This window comes from Rhamphochromis longiceps, linkage group LG23 (assembly GCF_057381845.1).
Source record: "Rhamphochromis longiceps isolate RC_006_pf linkage group LG23, R_longiceps_female_GT1.1, whole genome shotgun sequence".
NCBI classification, from domain to species: Eukaryota; Metazoa; Chordata; class Actinopteri; order Cichliformes; family Cichlidae; genus Rhamphochromis; species Rhamphochromis longiceps.
In genome coordinates this window covers 25,736,710-25,753,497 of record NC_140578.1, presented here as the reverse complement: position 1 = coordinate 25,753,497, position 16,788 = coordinate 25,736,710, and the positions used below count along the sequence as shown (strand labels likewise).

The 16,788-nt window shown below is 40.2% G+C and overlaps 1 protein-coding gene across 1 annotated transcript; it reads right to left on the bottom strand.

The window, feature by feature from the left end:
* Positions 1-1,070: 1,070 nt before the first annotated feature.
* Positions 1,071-5,631, bottom strand: LOC146642060 (ADP-ribosylation factor-like protein 4C). Its single transcript, XM_085398686.1, has 2 exons — positions 3,093-5,631; positions 1,071-2,175 (listed from the first exon to the last, which is right to left on the bottom strand). The coding sequence occupies exon 1, from the start codon at positions 5,163-5,165 to the stop codon at positions 4,581-4,583; it is 585 nt and encodes a 194-aa protein (XP_085254812.1). The 5' UTR covers positions 5,166-5,631; the 3' UTR covers positions 1,071-2,175; positions 3,093-4,580.
* Between the last annotated feature and the right edge of the window lie 11,157 nt (positions 5,632-16,788).

Here is a 16,788-nt window from a genome sequence, read left to right as displayed (position 1 = left end):
GCTGGACGCAGCCACAGAAGATGGCACACTGTGGTCATAAAGGGATGGTTGTGGTCAGCAACAATACTCAGGCTGTGGTGTTTAAAGCTGTTGAATTGTTGGTGTTGACTTCAGTTCTGCCTTTGATCCTGGATAAACTAGCACTGAAGCTCCTGGGACACCTGGAACTGTCCACGTCACTGCATTCTTATGACTGTCTAATGACAGGAAAGAATTTTTAAATATACTGATACTGAGGAGGCCAAATTATGTCAAAGAAAATATCTCTCAGTCCATTACACCATCATGTTTTCATGTTGTTTACACCAAATTCTGAGCCTGCCATCTGAATGCTGCAGCAGAAATCGAGACTCATCAGACCAAACAATGTTTTTACAATCTTGTCCAGTTTTGGTGAATTGTAGCATCAGTTTTCTGTTCTTAGCTGACAGCAGTGGCAGTGTGCACTTTTACTGCTGTTGAGATGCTCTCCTGCAAACCTTGATTGTAACAAGTGTTTATTTTAGTTACTGTTGCCCTCCTAACAGCTCAAAGCACCCTGGCCATTCTCCTCTGACCTCTGAAATCAACAGCACATTTACACCCAGAGAACTACTGTTCACTGGACTTTTTCTCTCTGTTTTGGACCATTCTGTGTAAATTCTTTAGGCAATTGTGTGGGGAAATCACAGTAGATCAGCAGTTGCTAAATACATGCAAGTTTACCTACTGAAGTGGCCAATGAGTGTTGTTTTTGTTGACTTTATAGTTTATTTATATTTTTAAATTTACACACCATTAGCATTGTTAGTAGTAAAAAGGTAAAAACCTCGAAACAATATCAGGCTGCTCAAAAAGAGAGCAACTACCTAAATCTGAGTTTAAATCAGGAAGCACAACAGCAGTGAAACGTGCAAAGGCCATGAAGTTTTACTGCAGATATACAGCCTTTAAATTATATTTTTTAGCTGGGAGCTGCTGGGATTTTCCCACCCTGATTAAAACTTTGGAAACCAAACACAAGTCAAACAACACACAAGTTGAATTACAAAGAGTTTAATCCCAAAAATACTTTTTCCTTTTTTCCTGTTTTGGCTTGTAATACATAGTTTGGTCTTGCTGTATCGTGGCTGTAACGCTATAGTACTGTATCATTTACATTGTCTGAAGTAGTGGCTGTCATGCAATGTTGGACACAGCTCGACTTAGCAGAAAGATGCCACGTTCACATCAGAAATCCTGACTGTAAAGAAAAAGAAAGAAAGAAAGAAAAAAAGTTAACATTCATGTCTTCCCACTTGAGCTACAGGTATGACAACACAGTCACCTCTACAGTGTGACTAAGGTTCGACAGTTTGTTTACTTTGTAGACATCAAGCTGCAGCACAATAATGCTGCTTCATCTCTTCTTGTCTTTCATCGTGAATGTGGCATCAGAGAACAGTCTGTACAAGACATTCAACAGTCTTGTCATTTAAGACCAAATGCTAATGTCAGTGACTTTTTATGGGCTCCTCAGCAAGTTGGCTTTCAGGTATGTGAAACATTATGTTGATGTTAAGCTTTATGGTTATTTCTCACTCTGTAAAATATTTTATGAGCAGCTGAACAGGTTCCAGCCTGTTGGTTTGTTTCACTTCTTCACTGTGACAGGAAGACACTCGGCTTCTCGACTGTCCACCCATTGTCACCCCAGGGAATTTTGACAAAGCTGCTAGCATCACACAGGTTGTCCTCTGCAAAAGCCAACAGTGCTGTTCAACAGAGGTTTATCAAACTTTGTGGTTTTTTGGTTAGTTTGGCTTTTTATCATTTCCTGTTTTTTTTTTTGTTTTTTTTATTTTACATGGCATTTGGTGACTAAAAATAATATTGATTTGGGATGAAATATCACATCTCAATTAGGACTGTTTGACTACGGGGGAAAACAATTCCAGATCAGCAGAGCTGAGTTACCTCAAAATGTCAAGTTATTTCCACAGTTTTGAGTTATTTAAGTTTTAGTTTTGAGTTATTATATTTGAGTTAAAATTTTGACTTTGTATGGCTGTTATTAGTATCGCTGTTATTTAAAACAACAACATTGGGACTTTTAAAACATTCTGCGCTTGAGGAACAAAAATTGTATTTGCTGTTTTTTCCAAACAGCTGACTAAAAATATCCATTCCTGTGATATCAATGCCAAATTGTGGCATCTCCAAAATACCAGCAGCTTTGACAAGATGTAGATTTTTGGCACCTTGGAGATGAAAACAGGTTCTGAACACGTGTCCTTTCACTGCCAGGAGGTTGAATCAGTCTGGGATGCACTCATAACACTTCTCAAGCACTCTGAGGGGCAGCTGGTTTGCTTTAGAGCAACTAAAGGAGCTAAAAATGACTCTATATGCTGATGACTATGTCATGTTTTGGTGTAAGATTTCTGATGGTAGTTTGATTAATTGGTTGTGTGATTTCCCTTCCATTCAGCATTATTAGCTATAACTAAATTTAAGTTTGAGAATTTAAGAGAGAATTTTGTGTGAAAAGTAAGAGTAGATGGATGCACAAATAATATAATCAGTGTTTGCTGTATTTATCAGCCAACACTAACAAGAGTTATATTAATCTGCAATGTCCAGTTTTTATTAGGTAAAATTAATCTTGAACTATAGCCAACATTACATGTAATGGCTTAAATGGACCCACAGTGTCCATGTGCAACTCTTGTACCATCAAGCCGTATTATTCTTGCGGCAATATTGCATTAAATACATAAAACAGTTGCATATATAGCTGAAAAAAGTTGAACTGTTAAAAATAGGGGGGAAAAAAAGATGCAGCATTTGTAAAATTCTCCAAAACAGATCAAATCAGCTTGTCACAGAGCAGAAGGCCTTCAATTTGACTTCCAGAGGAGGGATAATCAAAGGTGGTTCCACTGAGGAAGACACAGAAAATGAGCAAGATGAGGGATGAGGAAGAACTGATTTCAGATAGCTCAAATTAGGGCTGCTCAATTAATCGAATCACGATCTGGGCTTTCAACGATCATTAAAAATGACTGAGCTGATTATTAGCCCCTCCCTCGTGCTTTACTCTCACGCTGCTCCGTGTGGCAAATCGAGCGCACCTCTCTGCATTTCGAACACGTGTCACAACAATTAAGAGCAGTGGTCCCCAACCTTTTTTGCGCCACGGACCAGTTTATGCCCGACAATATTTTCATGGACCGGCCTTTAAGGTGTCGTGGATAAATACAACAAAATAAAACTAGTACCGGTACCGAAAAAAAAGAAATTTATTCAAAACGATAACAAAATAACGCTGAAAACCGATAAAAACCCTGAAAACTATACATTTCACACCTGAGCCTCAACTCTCGCGGCCCGGTACCAAACGACTCACGGACCGGTACCGGTCCGAGGCCCGGGGGTTGGGGACCGTTGATTAAGAGGACCCGAGGGAAGCTCGGAAAGCTAAGCAGAAGTTATTTGGAGAGGAGAGTGACTGCCGTTGGTTGAAAAGAGAGGTAAAAAAAACTTCAGTGGTGTGGAAACATTACGTGGATCAATTAGACATATTGTGTAAACTTTGCTACGGTGTCGTAGCTGCACCACAGAGCAACACTGCAAAGTTCACTGAACATAGATGTTTACATTTTTCATTTATTTTTTATATTGCAAACATTTGCACTGTTATCAGTATTTGCACACTATTTTATATTATTTTTTTGACAATCTTTAAAGTCATTATTCAATACATTGTTATTGTTAAATAAATATCGTCAAATAATCGAGATCTCAATTTCAGTGAAAATAATCGTGATTATCATTTTTGCCATAATTGAGCAGCCCTAGCTCAAATGCATTCTATATAACATAGTTTATTTAATTTTTTTACTCCTAAGCCAGTCATACCAGGTATATATATATATCTCAGTTTGGCAGGGAAGGCTGTAAAAAACAACAACAACAAAAAACCCCACCAAAGCAGAGTTTCTGTGTCATCTCTTGGGAATCATCTTTGGTGTAACACCACCTCGCAGCTCTAAACACTGATCTGTGCATGAGTGCATCCCTAATCACATTTACAGCTGCCTTCTCACATCTGTGCACAGCACAGCAACAGGGAGCTCTGCCAGTGGATCAATACACTTTATAAAACATCTCCGCTACAATACACACATCCCCAATGAAACAGTCCTATTAATACTCCTCCATCAGGGAGAGTGCAGCGAGAGCCACAGTGTGCACAGACACAACTGCCTGTGAAGAACATTAAAACAGTCATCTACCAAGGTAAACAATCAATATTCTTCCCATGAATCTGACTTTAATATGACTTTTTTTTTTTTTAGAATTTATGCTATTCATGAATATACTATATAGATTTCATCTGCAAATACGCATTCCTACAGGAAAGTATGGATGCTAATGAGTTTATATGATATGCATTTTCAGCTCATTTTGCATCTCTATGAGTATATTTTCCTCCTATATGGAGACTTGCAGTATTTCTGTGGTGTTTTTTCTTCTTTCTTTTTTTTGTTTAATCCATTCTGTTTCTATAGATGGGATACGTCATAGTTTATTAGCCATCATCCAGCCAAAGCCTGGCATCACTGCTTCTTTTTCTTCTGCTTCAGTGACTTCCTCCTCTTCACGATCATCTCGTACAGCTTGTCCATGCCCTCGTCCAGTCCCTCTCCGATGATGGCGCAGGCCGGCTGGACGTGGTACGGTGTTGAGGGGCTCAGCTCCGCCAGAGCGAGCTGCCTCTCGATCTCCCCGACGTCCAGAGCCCGGGGCAGGTCCTGCTTGTTGGCGATGACCAGCAGCGGGGTCCCCTGGTTCTCGGCGAACCGGGTGATCTTGTGCAGCTCGGTGCGAGCCTCCTCCAGCCTCTCGGTGTCCACAGAGTCTACCACGTACACGATGCCGTCCGTGCAGCGGCTGTAAGGCTTCCACAGGGGCCGCAGCTTCTCCTGGCCCCCGACGTCCCAAAAGTGACAGCTGATGCCCCTTGAGGCCCCCGCGCCTCCCAGCCGAATCCTCTCCGTGTTGAAGCCGATGGTGGGCACCGTGTTGACGAACTCGTTGAATTTGAGCCGGTAGAGAACGGTGGTTTTGCCCGCAGAGTCCAAGCCGAGCATGACTATGTGCAGGGACTGGAAGGCAGCCAGATTGGAGAAACTATTCCCCATGTCTGCAGGCTGGGGAGGAGAGACAGCGTGCACTCCCACAGCCCCACAGCAGCGAGCGAGATCACCGCAGGGGACGCTTAAAGGTCCCGGGAGTGATCCATCGTGGGTTATTAAAACGCGTAAAAATTAAAACGGCTTCTCCTCTCTCAGCAGAAGTTGGGGGCACAGCCCCTCGTTGCGCGGCGGCACTCCGGCAGCAAGAAACGCCGCAGCATCCCTGGACTCACTCCAACTGCATCTGCCCTCCACAAATTGTCAAATCACAGCACGTACAGCGGCTGCATGCACTCTCGCGCACCACACTCGTCTCCGCATCTGGCCGCTTGTCTCCGAGCAGCTGCCTTCATGTAGTGGCACACAACACAAGCACGAAGCGATGAAGCGTGACGCGTGGATCAGCCACTGAACGCTGCCATGGAGAGACGCGTCAAGTCAGACGGGAAAAACACAATAAAATCTGGCTTCCGGTTACGCGAAAGGGCTTTAAAAAATAAAAGCCTTTCACATTCGTGAGAGCAAACCTGCCAGCGGGGTGGATAAAGGATCTTAATATGAAAGGTGTTCAGTCGCCTTTCCTCTGCGCAGGGAGGCGTCCTCAGCTGTGAGACTCTGACACCTGCTGGTAAAAATGCGCAACTACAAGCAGCTGTGACTTTATGAGTGCAGATATAAAGATACACTAATTGTAAGATAGTATATATAAATATAAATACATATCAAAAATGGTTTCCCCCAGCCTGCAGTCAGTAATTTAAGTGACTGCCTCTGGCGCCATAAAACAAAAGAAAGAAGAAGGCAAATAAAGCCTGGGATTAGATGGAAAGGATGGAGAGTGAGTCAATATCGACCAAATATTACCCAGCACAGCTTGAAGTCATGAAACATGGCCCTTAAATTTGGAAACATGTAGAATGAAGCACCAGCTGGCCCCAACAGACGGACTCACAGAGAAGCAGCTAAAAGTTATTCCAAGCAGTCAGTAATTAGTTTCAACCAAAAGCAACACTCACATGGAGCAGGATTCATCTTCACTGTGCATTTCAGCGGTGGTTCCAAACAGGTGTTCAACTCATTTCTTTATATGTTTCTAGGAAAACGGAAAATAGGTGGAGCAACTTATTGAAAAATGTGCAAATATACATGGAAACACAGCATACTAGGCAATTCTAACATGTTTGAAAGTCAATATTTGGTATGATCACCTTTAGTCTCCTGCCAGATGTAGATGACCAACTTCTTTAGTACATTAGCAAGGAAAGCTGCGTCGATGATGGAGAGGTGATGTCAGTGCTAACCATCTAATAAAACAGTGACGCTGACCAGATGCCGGCTCAGCAGCAATTTCAGATTAGCATCTGTGACAATGACTGAATGTAATATGTTCAGCCAGCTGTTTTGCTTTTTTTTAAAAAAATCAAAAAGCAGGCCTGTTTTCTTTAAAAATTCAGAGATACGTGGTCCTCACAGGACAGCCACTACAAATGTAAGTAACGGAATATAGAGTACTTAAAACGAGATCCACCTTTAACTTATGCAGCAGTTACAGTAAAACATTTAAATAAATAAATAATTTAACAGTGATGATGAAGATTGTTCTGCAGAATTATTATTATAATTTTTTTTACTCTATGCACAAATTTTCCAATAAATAAATCCAAAGTTTCATTGATTATTTTTTGTTGAAATGCTGAGTGACATACAGATGTGTAGTGTTCAATATAGAGTTATAGTTATGGAAGGAAAAATTCACCAAAAATGTTCCAAAACAGTTTCCTCTCTCTTTTTGTTTATGTATATCAGCTGTTAACTAAATCATAAACTATGGTTTAATAAAAAAAAAAAAACAACTAAAAGCAAAATTAATGTAATTTCATCATTTAGATGTAATTTTCTTTATACACGTTACTACGCAAAATAAAATCATCAATCATTGCAAAGAATATTGGGACGTTGATAAGGTTTTTTCTCAGATTTAAATATTGGAAATCCAAACGTGAACACTGCACTGCATGTTCTGGCGTCTTAAAAATATAGAGGTTGAAAACTGCCAAAATAATATTAATAATAATAAAAAACAAAGAATCAATGCTATTAAATGCATTAAAATAAAAAAATAAAAATAAAATAACTGTAAACAAGAGTTATTCTATATGTCTCTGTTTTCTTTCTTTCTTTTATCTGCGTCTGTATTGATTGTTTCATTTATTAATTCTGAGTGATTTATTTGTTTAGTTCCTTGTTTATTTAATTGTTTACATTTTTCAATTTTGGCAGCTTTGGTATTCCATAAGAAAATACAAGACGCACCTCATCAAACAACATAAACATGCCTTGTCAGATTGCTTAACACGATTCTGAAATTTTTGTGGTTTGCAGGTAAAATTATTTTTACATTGTTCATGTTGGAGGGAATGCAGACTCTGACTCAGATTCTGGTTTGGAGCAGGTCTGGGATCTGTAACAGAACTGACACCTGATTGGTTTACACTAATGATCTAACTGATCTATGCTGTCTTTAATTCATCTGTAAAACTAAATGAACATTAAAAGTCATCTCAGGATAACAGAAAATAATAATGTGCCTTTTAAGCAACAATAATCCAGAATTAATGCTCCTTTAATATTCTCCTGTCTTCATTTCATATGGAGATCATTACATTTTGGCTTTTTTATGCTATAGAATAAACCCATTGTTCCCATAAACTTTGTTACATACATGTGTTGCTGGTGTTAAAAGTATAAGGCATGTGATCATTTAACATGTGTACCACTAGATGGCGGCAGAGTTTCTCCTTGGAGTACCAGCAGTTTTCTGTAGTCAGAGGAAAAGTTTGCAAACACACACACACACACACAAAAATCAAACTGCTGTTCTTTTTCTTCACGATCAGTCCAAATCTAAGCTGCTTTTTTTCAGGAAAAAGATGTAAACTTAGCAAAGTTAATTCACATAAAAAAATCTTATCCTCCATTCAAAGCTTCTAACAAACACTCACTCAGACTGACATCGTGCTAGTGACGCATCTTTTCAAAGCTCAAAAAGAGTCCCCAAACTTGTTGATCTTAATTTTCATAGTCTAAAGTTTTTACGTATCATGGTCAGTATTGTGACAGCCCTATATGTGATGGACTCAACTCGACTAAATAAGAAGCATTAACAGTCCATTGTTACTTTAAGATGTAAAGGTTAATTTGTTTGGGTAAATTAAAAGCTTCCTCGAGTGCAGCTGGAAAAGCCATCGAACGCTCTGATGAAAGTGGCTCCCTCAGAGGGCCGCCTCCGGAAAAGAGCATCAAGAACTGGAGTTCATCAGAGTTACCAGCTTCAGAAAATCACCATCATCAATCCCCGACTAACAGCATCTAAGATTAGAGTCCACATCGAAGCCCAGAGTTCAAGCAGCAGATAGCTCTCAAGATCCATCCATCGGTCCATGTGCCCATTTTCTGCTGCTGTTAGGAGGAGACGGTGTGAATCAGGCCTTCATGGTAGCCAACTGCAGCCAAGGAACAACTACAGAGGGAGTCCAAGAAGCACAAGGAGTGGCCGTCAGAACAGTACAAACATGGATTATGATGAGTCCAAACCTACATCCAGGATGAGGGAGAACTACATCGGGATCATCTATCTATCTATCTATCTATCTATCTATCTATCTATCTATCTATCTATCTATCTATCTATCTATCTATCTATCTATCTATACGAGAGCACAGCATAGCACAGCATCCCTCCAGATATAAATGACTATACGTTTGCTTTGTCATGACTGACACTCATTCTTCAGTTTGACTGCAACAACAATCGCTCACATTGCATCTTTACAGCACCTGTCGTACCTGCTGCTGATCGGATATGATCTGATAACAGCTCTCATTGTGAGCCTTCATTAAATTCCACCCCCCCCCCCCGGGCACAAATAATTCATCTAATTAGCCAGAAGAAGTGAAAGCAAGTGTGTGTGTGCAGCAGCAGTGTTAGCAGAGGGGAAAGAAAGCCAGTCCCTAAACGACAACACAACCTGAGTCATCAAGACCCGACTAATTGTCCTCGCTGTCCTCCTCCTTTATTGATTTCCCTTTTATTACTGCATTCAAGATCAATAAAACGAATTATAAACAGGGTGTGGACACGCCCGCGTGCGCACACACACATGCACACAGCTTAACTTTATAAGACCACAACTCACTCTAATTGCGCTCCTCTCTCTCTTCCTCTCTCTAACTAGGCTGGATGTCTCTCGCCCACCGCCCACGCCGCCTTCTCATCCATAAAACAAAAGTCTCCCTCTCTGATTTACTTCTCATTTATTCCACCGTCTCCTCCATGTTCCACAGGTAACAGATGACGAGCTGCAGACAGATGCTGAGAGAGCCTCAAACAAGCTGTTTAACTATCAACTGCCAACTTTCAGAAGAAAAAGAGAAAAAACACATCTATAACTCAGATGATGTAAAATTAATTAGATACATAGGCTGAAGTGATCTACATCTCAGAGGATTTTGAGTCCTTGCAAAAAAGATTTCCTTAAAAAAGTACCACCAAATTAAAGTACTACCAAGGTAAAATATGTAAACATGATAAAACTAGGATGCATTGTGGGCACATCAAACCTGATCTCTTTAGGCTGCACTGGGAGGCTTTTAGGTTACCCATGACCCAGCAGTGTGAACGTGGCCCTGACCACACTGTAGGACTGCCAACTCAAATGATGTAAACCACTTACACTATACTAGAGATGGACCGATCCGATATTACGTATCGGTATCGGTCCGATACTGACCTAAATTACTGGATCGGATATCGGAGAAAAATAAAAAATGTAATCCGATCCATTAAATATCACGAAAGCACCTCACAAAACTTGCAACACGCCGTAACTCGCCTCAGAACGTTAGCACGTCGGAGCAGTATGCATCACGTGATAGAGCGGCTGTGGCATGCGGGACCTGTCGGTGGTCTGGATAGCATTTGGAGCTTCGCTAGCAACCCGGCATTTCATCTCCGACAAAGTTATCCCGAGAGAAGTAAAGCAAGTGTGTAAGTCCATCTCTGAATGTTTGTAAAGCATTCCTGCGTTAAGCTTAACAAACGATATATGGAGCGACTGCCTCTTCTTGCTGCTACTTCAATCATGAAACTGCTTAACGATCAGCTGATCAGCTTTTCTGTCGCGAGTCCGTGTCTCTAGTTTGCTTTTGGCCCACTTTGCACCAGAAAGAGGAAACCAGCGGCTGAACAACAGCAGCACGTTTAAGCTTGATCAGCTGTTGTTAGAATTTATTTATTATTACTTTCTACTCGAGGATCTTTTTCTACGTAGCTGACGCTGGTAACTGTGCAGGGGCAGATCTAGCAAAGTTTAGCCAGGGGGGCCGATAGGGCATTAACAGGGAAAAGGGGGCACAAAGACATACTTTTCTTTCTTATTCTCGTTTAAAATGTCGAGCTTTTAATAAATAATTATCTGACACCCAAAGTTTTAATTTGATGCAAAATAAATAGAAGTCCATTACTTTATATAGTAACTATTAAGTCTAATATATATAGCCTAGTAAGCTATAGTACTTTTTCCTTTGGGAAGGTACCATCTGTGCAGTCTGCAATTTTGTTGAAGAAAGATGTTGAATCTATTTAATATTTCTTGAAAAATAATTGATTTCTGTGCATTTTTTTTTTCACACTGCATCAAATTAAGGTTGGTTACGTCGATTAAGCATCATGAGGTGGAGCGTGAGGGGTGGTTCCCTATTTTTTATTTATTTATTTTTGTTGTTGCTGGGAGTTGGAACCCTATTAGTTAGGTTGCTTAATATTTATGCTAAGTACTCTTTAAAATACCAGAATAGGGAGGATGGTGTAGGTTTAAGTTTATTAGATTGATCAGTATTGCTGAACTATGAAATATTTTTTTTTGCATACAGGTATAACAGAATAGCTTTAGTGTAGTTGTTGTTTTAAACTTGAGTATGAACTTATACAAAATGCAGCAAGATATTTAAAAAAAACAGTTTTGTTGATTAAAAAACACTATATCGGATTCATATCGGTATCGGCAGATATCCAAATTTATGATATCGGTATCGGTATCGGACATAAAAAAGTGGTATCGTGCCATCTCTACACTATACTGCCCAAAGTATTCAGTCACACACCTGAAGGATTGAATTCAGGTGTTGCAATCACTTCCATGGCCACAGGTGTATGAAATGAAGCACTTAAGGCATGCAGATCGCTTCTAGGAACATATGTGAAAGAATGGGTTACTTGAGTTCATCGAGGTTAGCGGGCATTCATTTATTCACAGCTCTCTTAAGGTCCTACCACAGCAATAGTCAGGTTCAGGTCTGGACTTTGACTGGGTCATTGTTCTGTTTCATGCCCAGGCCAAGCTTTACAAGTCAGACAGATGTCCTCACATTTGACTCTAGAATACTTTGGTATACAGAGGAGTTCATGGTTGACTCAGTGACCTCAAGGTGCCCAAATCATGAGCTCTCCACCACTGTGCTGACAGCTGGTACGAGGTGTTTGTGCTGATATGTTGAGTTTGGTTTTCCATGATGACCAAACATCTCCACTTTGGTCTCGTCTGTCCAAAGGACATCATTCCTGATGTCTTGTGTTTTGTTCAGATGCAGCATTACAAACTGAGCTGCCGTGTTCTTTTTAAATAGAAGCGGCTTTCTCCTGCCACCCTTTCAAACAAGCCAAACTTGTTCAGTCCACATTTAATTGTGATGTCATGAACTTTAACATGTAACATGCTAACTCAGGCCTGTAGAGTCTGCAGTTTTTCTGAGGGTGAGTTTTCTGTGATGTCCACTCCGGGGAAGATTGTGATATTGTGTTAACAGACACCTAAATGCTCCAGAGCAGCACACTGCCAAAACGTTTGCTTTTACAGATACCCTCTTATAGTTTTGTTTACATATTCGACAAATGAGCTGGTAGATAATATCCTCACCAGGAGTAAAATCTGGTAATTTTAAAGGACAAAAGGGAGCTGTTATAGTCAGTAAAAAGACATCTTTCCTCTTTCCTACCAAGCCTTATTTTCCTTCACATAAAATAACATGGAGCTGTTGCTGCTGACCACTGCTGCTTTCATCTCCTCTTCACTCAGAGGAAAAAAGGTACCTGTTTTTGCTGTATGAAGTGGATAAGGTGGTAGGTTACAGGCTTTAAAGCAGGTAGCTACGGCAAAACCACTCCCCCCAAAAAAGACCATGACATGTAAAATTGACATGTATATGGAGATAAGCAGCTAGTAGATGGATTTTTCAGACGTATTCTTTGTAGCAGATTTTTCTTATCTACAATAATTACACTTAACCTTGTAAATTATAAATTATAGTTCCTTATTATTCTGTCTCTCAGGTGTAGAGGGTCCACCTTACAAACATGTGTGCACTTCCTTAAAAGTGAAGTCCTGTGAGTTTGTGTTTATAGAAAGGAGTCGAGCTGCTCTAGTTTTCAGCACCCAGGTGCCAAAATGTACATGCAATCAAGATTTTCATCTGCTACTTTGATAAAGAGGAAGGCCCCTTTTTACTCTTTGCTTCAGCCTGAAAGAAAAGAAGGGGCACAGCTCTGTTTATCTTTAGCTTGATAAGTTCTTACAGCTAGCAGCACATCAGAGACACTGAAACTCTGATGATCACCGCCGAGGCTTCTACATCTGCAGCTCCCCTGCATCCAGCGTGCAGCCAAAGGCCCAAGACGTGAGAAAGAGCAGATGAAGGGAGTTTTGCTTTGCGTTTCTCTTTATCTTTCAAGGGCTCTTTATGTTCGTCAGGCCCACGAGGTGAAACCAGCCTGGCCTGTTTCCCCACATCCTCCAGAAACCTCCGAAAAGGAACGGCAGATGAAACAGAGCGGCGGCTCGTCCCTGAGCTTTTCATCTCGCCACCTGTTCTGCATTTTCAAAAGCTGCTCCAAGCAGGCCAATTTGTCTGGAATTAACAAAGGGAAGAGAAGATCTCTTGCTTACTGCGCACATCTCTGTTCCTCTGTTTTTCCAGACCAGGGCAATAACACCGGCTTCTAAACCTCTCAGGATGATGGCAGATTATTGTTTAGGATATGTTTCAGGTGATAGAAACACTCTGATCTGCATTCATTTCCTTGAAGAAGATTAAGTTTTTACATTTAAGCTTATCTCCCTCCAAACGTGTCTTTGCACAAAGGCGATGTAGAAACATTATCGCACAGATTCAGGTTAAATTTGCACTTTTTAATAAGCAGTTCAGACTGTACATGGTACGAGCACATGGATTCAGGGCATGAACAGTGTGCTGCATAAATAAGGTTAGTCACTAGAGCATTACTTATCTTGTACTGTGCCTTGTATGCAGCCTTCCAGTTCAACCATTAATGTATATACAGTATATACATTTAGCACACACACACACACACACACACACACACACATATATATATATATATATATATATATATATATATATATATATGTGTGTGTGTGTGTGTGAGAGTCTGTGTGTCTGGGTGTGTGCACACACACACAACAGGATAAGAGTCTTAACTTTTCTAATACCACTGTATCAATTATTCATGTACTCTAAATAGAATTATTAGCTACATCTGCAGCATCTCTGATCCTTACAGACATTTATATATCATTTTAATACATTTCTTTGGTTGCCCAGCAACAGTTGTACTGCTTTATGTCATTTTTGTCCACAGCTGCCTGCAACTGAGAGACAAAATCTTGCAAAATGCCACCACATACATTTGCTCAGCAGCAAATTGATATCGTGAGGGACTAGCTAGTAAGTATAGGAAACCTAAAGAAGTTGATATTTCCTTTAGAAGTTTAGTGGAAACCAAAAACACAGGAAGGAAAGTGTATTTACAAAGTAATTTTCCAGTACAAAAGTCACAAAATATATGTAAATATAAAATAAATTAAAAGGCAAAAAGACAACAATTAAAACAGTTTAAATGAAGTTTAAAGCTAACTAAAAGCTAACTTACCCAGGTGGGTATTAAGCTTCTTTTTCAAGGTAGCAACAGACAACTTAGCAAAGAACAGTTTTTAAATTGTGTCTTTAGCCACTTTGGTATTAGCAGCCTGTTGCAAAAATAAATAATTTGCTCCAATTTCTTTAGTTGAATCTGTGAAAAATACCAAATATAGCACAGTTTGACAGACATAAAATAATATATTTACACTAATAAGGGGATTCCCAAAGAGATATTAGCTAAAAACTCACCATATCTCAGCATGGTGTGTAGTTTGTCCTTAAAAAAAAACTAAGGAAACTGGACAAGTGCAGGGCATTATCTAAAAGTTATGACCTAAAGAAACAGGAACAAATCCCGCAAAGACCTGACACAGGACCTAAGAGATCCATCTGGACCTCTGCAATGGTTTGGTGCTGCATTTCAGCCAGTGGTATTGGACCGGACATTGTTCAACACAGAAAAGTACTATCAGATTTTGATCCACCATGAAATATCTGGAAAGCATCTGGTTGGCAATAACTTCATCTTTCATCAACAATGATCCCAAACACACTGCCAATGCAGCAAAATCATACCTGTATAGAAAAACACACAGTGGAGCAGTATCAGTCATGGATTGGCCTCCCCAATCCTCAACAGGGCATCAACATTATTGAAGCAGTGTGGGATCATGCTGACAGAGAACAGAAGGCAGAAACATCCAAAGACGAGCTTTGAATGTCCTTCAAGAAGCCTTATGCACATTATTGTATGATGATTTCCATATCAGATTGAGATACAATGCACAAATGGACAAAGGTACTGGCCCACACCTCTTAATCATTGAATTCAGGCGTCTTTAGTCTCATGGCTACAGGTGTATAAAATCAAGCCGCTACCCATGCAGTCGGCCTTCACAAACACTTGTAAAAGGATGGGTCGCTTTAAAAACCTCACTGAAGTTCAATGGTTGTACTATAATGGGACGACACTATTACAGCAAGTCAGTTTGTTAAATTTTTTGCCTGCTAGAAAAGTACCATCAGAGTGGTTTTACTGCAAAGTGGAAGTCTTTACGAACCACAGCAACTCAGTCACATAAAGTTACAGACTGCTGAGAGCTGAGGTGTATTAAAGTCACCAATGCTCTGCTGACTCAGTAACTGCACAGCTTCAAAACTCCTCTGGCATAACATCAGGCCCAAGAGGGTTGCTTATATAGTGTTTTTAACACCATCTATCTTCAGAAAAAAGTAAACATCAAGATTTAGGCTCATTGCGTGGTTAATTAAACCAATGCAGATTAAGGAAAACTGCTGAGTGAGTAAAAAGCTCAAATTTTAATTAAAAAGATTTGGTTGGTTTCAAATAAAACAAATAACACAAAATAGTCCCTATAATGCCAAATGAATCCTAGGTTACTTTCTACTACTCCAGCACATAAGAGCCAGATGTTGTAACAACTAGCAGACAACCTGTGAGCCAATCAGATGGCAGCAGCATTGCAATAAAAGCGGATTTCCTTGCAGGCAAAAATGCATTGCTGTGTGTTTTCCCTAAAACACACAGCAAGAGCATTTTACAGTCTATTCTTCTCTCCTGTGGTACTTTCAGATTTTGATCCACCATGAAAAACTAATTAAACTTTTTATTTTTTATTCTTAGATAAAACAGGACAAAAAGCGCACACATGTACACACACATATTCATGGCCTTGTTGTGAGTTTCGACTTGTATCCAGGAGACGGGTAGGAATGTGAAGGGTGAGTCAGTGAGAGGCAAAGGACGAGACTGTCAAGGTGGCCGGTCCTCTGAGGGAGAATAATTATCTGCTTTAATTAAGTACATTAAACTGTGTGTGTCTGTGTGTGTGTCTAAGGCGGATTATGCTTGGGTGGGTTAAAAGAGCGTGCTCAGAAAGACGTATGCATTCACGTGCAGTGCTTGAGCATGCATGCATCCAGCGTGTGCATCCATGTGTGATATCTGAATGTGTTTTTCTGTGTGTGTGTGTGTGTGTGTTTACACGCTGTAATCTGCTGCATTGTCTTTGTGGGCTTCATGATGACAGCGTCACGCAACACTCAACACAATAAACTTTGCATTGCAATGAGAGCTCATGCGCAGAGAGAATCCCAATTGGGGCCGGGTGCAGAAATTCATGAATTCTTTGGTGCATCGCTACAGAATCTCACATTAAAGGTATATTGAAGTATTTTGGGAAAAAAGTTGGAAAAGAAAATAAATGTTGGGTCTTGCGTGTGTTTAATGTCATGGAAAGAGAGAAAAGCACGAGGTCTGACAGCCCTAAATCTGCCCATGTTTTGAAATCATGTCTTCTCTGTATGTGTATGTATGTATGTGTATTTAAGAGATAAAAATAGAGTATTATACTGTCTTTTTCTATTTTTCAGCCTTATGTGTCAATCAGCGTGAGCCATAAGCTCAGGCTTCAGACTGCCGTGAATATTCAGTTTCCAAAGATTCTTCTTCTCACCGTCACCTGCTACAGCCACAGAAATCCCACAATGTCGAGACAACTCACAAGCACTAGGTGCTGCCCCTCAGCTGGCTTCCAGAAAGTGATGAATCAGAGGAAAGTGGGCTGTTAGGTAGGGAAGCCTTACAGAGACAGGAGCTAAAAGAACTAGAGAA

Bases quoted from the DNA above. Each gene is read 5' to 3' on its own strand.
- LOC146642060 (XM_085398686.1), bottom strand. From the start codon at position 5,165: ATGGGGAATAGTTTCTCCAATCTGGCTGCCTTCCAGTCCCTGCACATA.